This window comes from Tribolium madens, unplaced genomic scaffold (assembly GCF_015345945.1).
Source record: "Tribolium madens isolate multiple individuals breed KSU strain unplaced genomic scaffold, Tmad_KSU_1.1 Scaffold_19;HRSCAF=116;Tcas5.2_LG9, whole genome shotgun sequence".
Lineage (NCBI taxonomy): Eukaryota > Metazoa > Arthropoda > Insecta > Coleoptera > Tenebrionidae > Tribolium > Tribolium madens.
The window spans coordinates 952,091-953,939 of record NW_025400983.1 but is presented as its reverse complement, the minus strand read 5'-3'; the positions used below and the strand labels follow the sequence as shown (position 1 = coordinate 953,939).

Genomic DNA, 1,849 nt, shown 5'->3' with positions numbered 1-1,849 from the left:
TGTAAAAATTAAATAAAAAACAAAAATTTAAAAACAAAAAAGGAAAAAAATCGACGTAGAAGTCGAAAAAAGTAGGCATTTTTGACACATTTTCTGAAATTTCAAAATTGAAGTAAAGCACCGAAATGGCAACAGTCACTAAACTCCTCTCACACGGCCTCAAAGCCCTCACCCAGAGGGGAAACGGCCCAAACCCCCTCCTCCACTATAGCAGCAGTTCCACAACAATGAAAGTAACAATTCTGGGAGCAGCAGGTAACTCCCCCATTTTGTGACCAAAACTGAGTTTTTTTCAGGCAACACTGGCAAATCGATGAGTTTGATGCTGAAACAGAGCCCTTTCATCGACGAACTCTGCCTCTACGACACTCAATCCCTCGAGGGATTCACCAACGACTTGAATTATGTTGACACAAAGTGTCGCGTGACGTCATATTTCGGAAACAAGGACATACACAAGGCTTTAACTGTACGATTTGGTTTGTTTCTGGGCTAAAAACTGAGGTTTTTTCGTAGAAATCCAACATTATTGTGATTTTATCGTGTTTTCGTCACACTACAGAGGCACAAAACTACGCGAATTTATTCGACCGGAATGCCCCAATTGTCAAGGACCTGGCCACAAGAATTGCCAAGTTTGCGCCAAAGGTAAGCCCACTCACTATTAGAATTGTGGTCAATAGAGGGCGCTCAAGTCCACCGTAGCCATTGGCGTGGAACCCATCAACAGTATGGTACCAATGTTCAGCGAAATCATGAAAAAATACGGCCATTACAACCCTTACACCATTTTTGGCATTACAACAGTCGACGTGGTGAGAACCAACAAGTTTGTGGCTGAAATTCTGGGTCTGGAACCAGAATGTGTGATGGTACCAGTCGTGGGCGGCCATAGTGAAAAAACCATCGTGCCCGTGCTGTCAAAAGCGACCCCTTGTAACGACCTCACAAACGTACTCTCCCTCTCTCTCCCTCCAATTCATTCTCTCACTCCCTCTCTCTCTAGGAAGAGCTCGAAGACGTCACAATCAGTGTGCGAAAAGCCAATGAGAATTTGCATAAAGTGCGGTCAGATGGCGCTTATTTGTGCAACGCCTTCTCGATTTCGCGTTTTGTCATCTCATTGGTTAAGGCAGCTCGGGGGCAAAATGACGTAGTTGAGTGTACGTATGTCAAGTCGAATGTGCACCCCCAGTTGAAGTATATGGTGAGTCCGGTCCTGTTGGGGCCCGGGGGCGTGGCGAAGAATTTGGGGCTGCCCGAATTGAGTGATTATGAGACTTGTTTGTTGGAGAATGCGATTCCGATTTTGGCTGAAGAGATTAAGAAGGGGGAGTATGTGGGGGGGCGGCCCATGGACTTGATTGATGGGGTTTTGCACGAGAAGCCCCTTTGTGATCCGTGTAAGGAGCCCCGGTGTCCCCCCGATCATTGCGAGTTGCAGTCGCTGTTTGCCGATAAATAAATCATTCCATTTGAGAGTAATTAAATGAATAAATATTTTTGGAGTGAATTTGTAAAATTTCGTCAAAAATGGGCCTAAAATTACCAAACTAGGGCAAAAATGGTGTTTTTGAGAAAGATTTTGCTAAAATAGACCCTAAAATCACTAAATTATGTCGAAAATGACATTATTTTTAGATATAAACGTAAGAAAAAAGAACCGTAAAAAGTAACAAATTCAAAATTAACAAAAATTTGAAACTTTGGACTTTAAGTACGCAAAAATTTAAATGAAAAACATAGAAAAATTAAAACTCAGATATTTAAAACGTAAACGTAAGAATGTAAGAATTTAAAAGTACGAAAATGTAAAAACGTAAATATAAAAAATAAAAATTCAAAAATT

The 1,849-nt window shown here is 41.3% G+C and overlaps 1 protein-coding gene across 1 annotated transcript; it reads left to right on the top strand.

The window, feature by feature from the left end:
• Positions 1-66: 66 nt before the first annotated feature.
• On the top strand, positions 67-1,513 carry LOC123015427 (malate dehydrogenase, mitochondrial-like). Its single transcript, XM_044415133.1, has 5 exons — positions 67-255; positions 297-469; positions 517-648; positions 696-953; positions 1,007-1,513. The coding sequence occupies exons 1-5, from the start codon at positions 126-128 to the stop codon at positions 1,463-1,465; spliced, it is 1,152 nt and encodes a 383-aa protein (XP_044271068.1). The 5' UTR covers positions 67-125; the 3' UTR covers positions 1,466-1,513.
• The last annotated feature ends 336 nt before the right edge of the window (positions 1,514-1,849 follow it).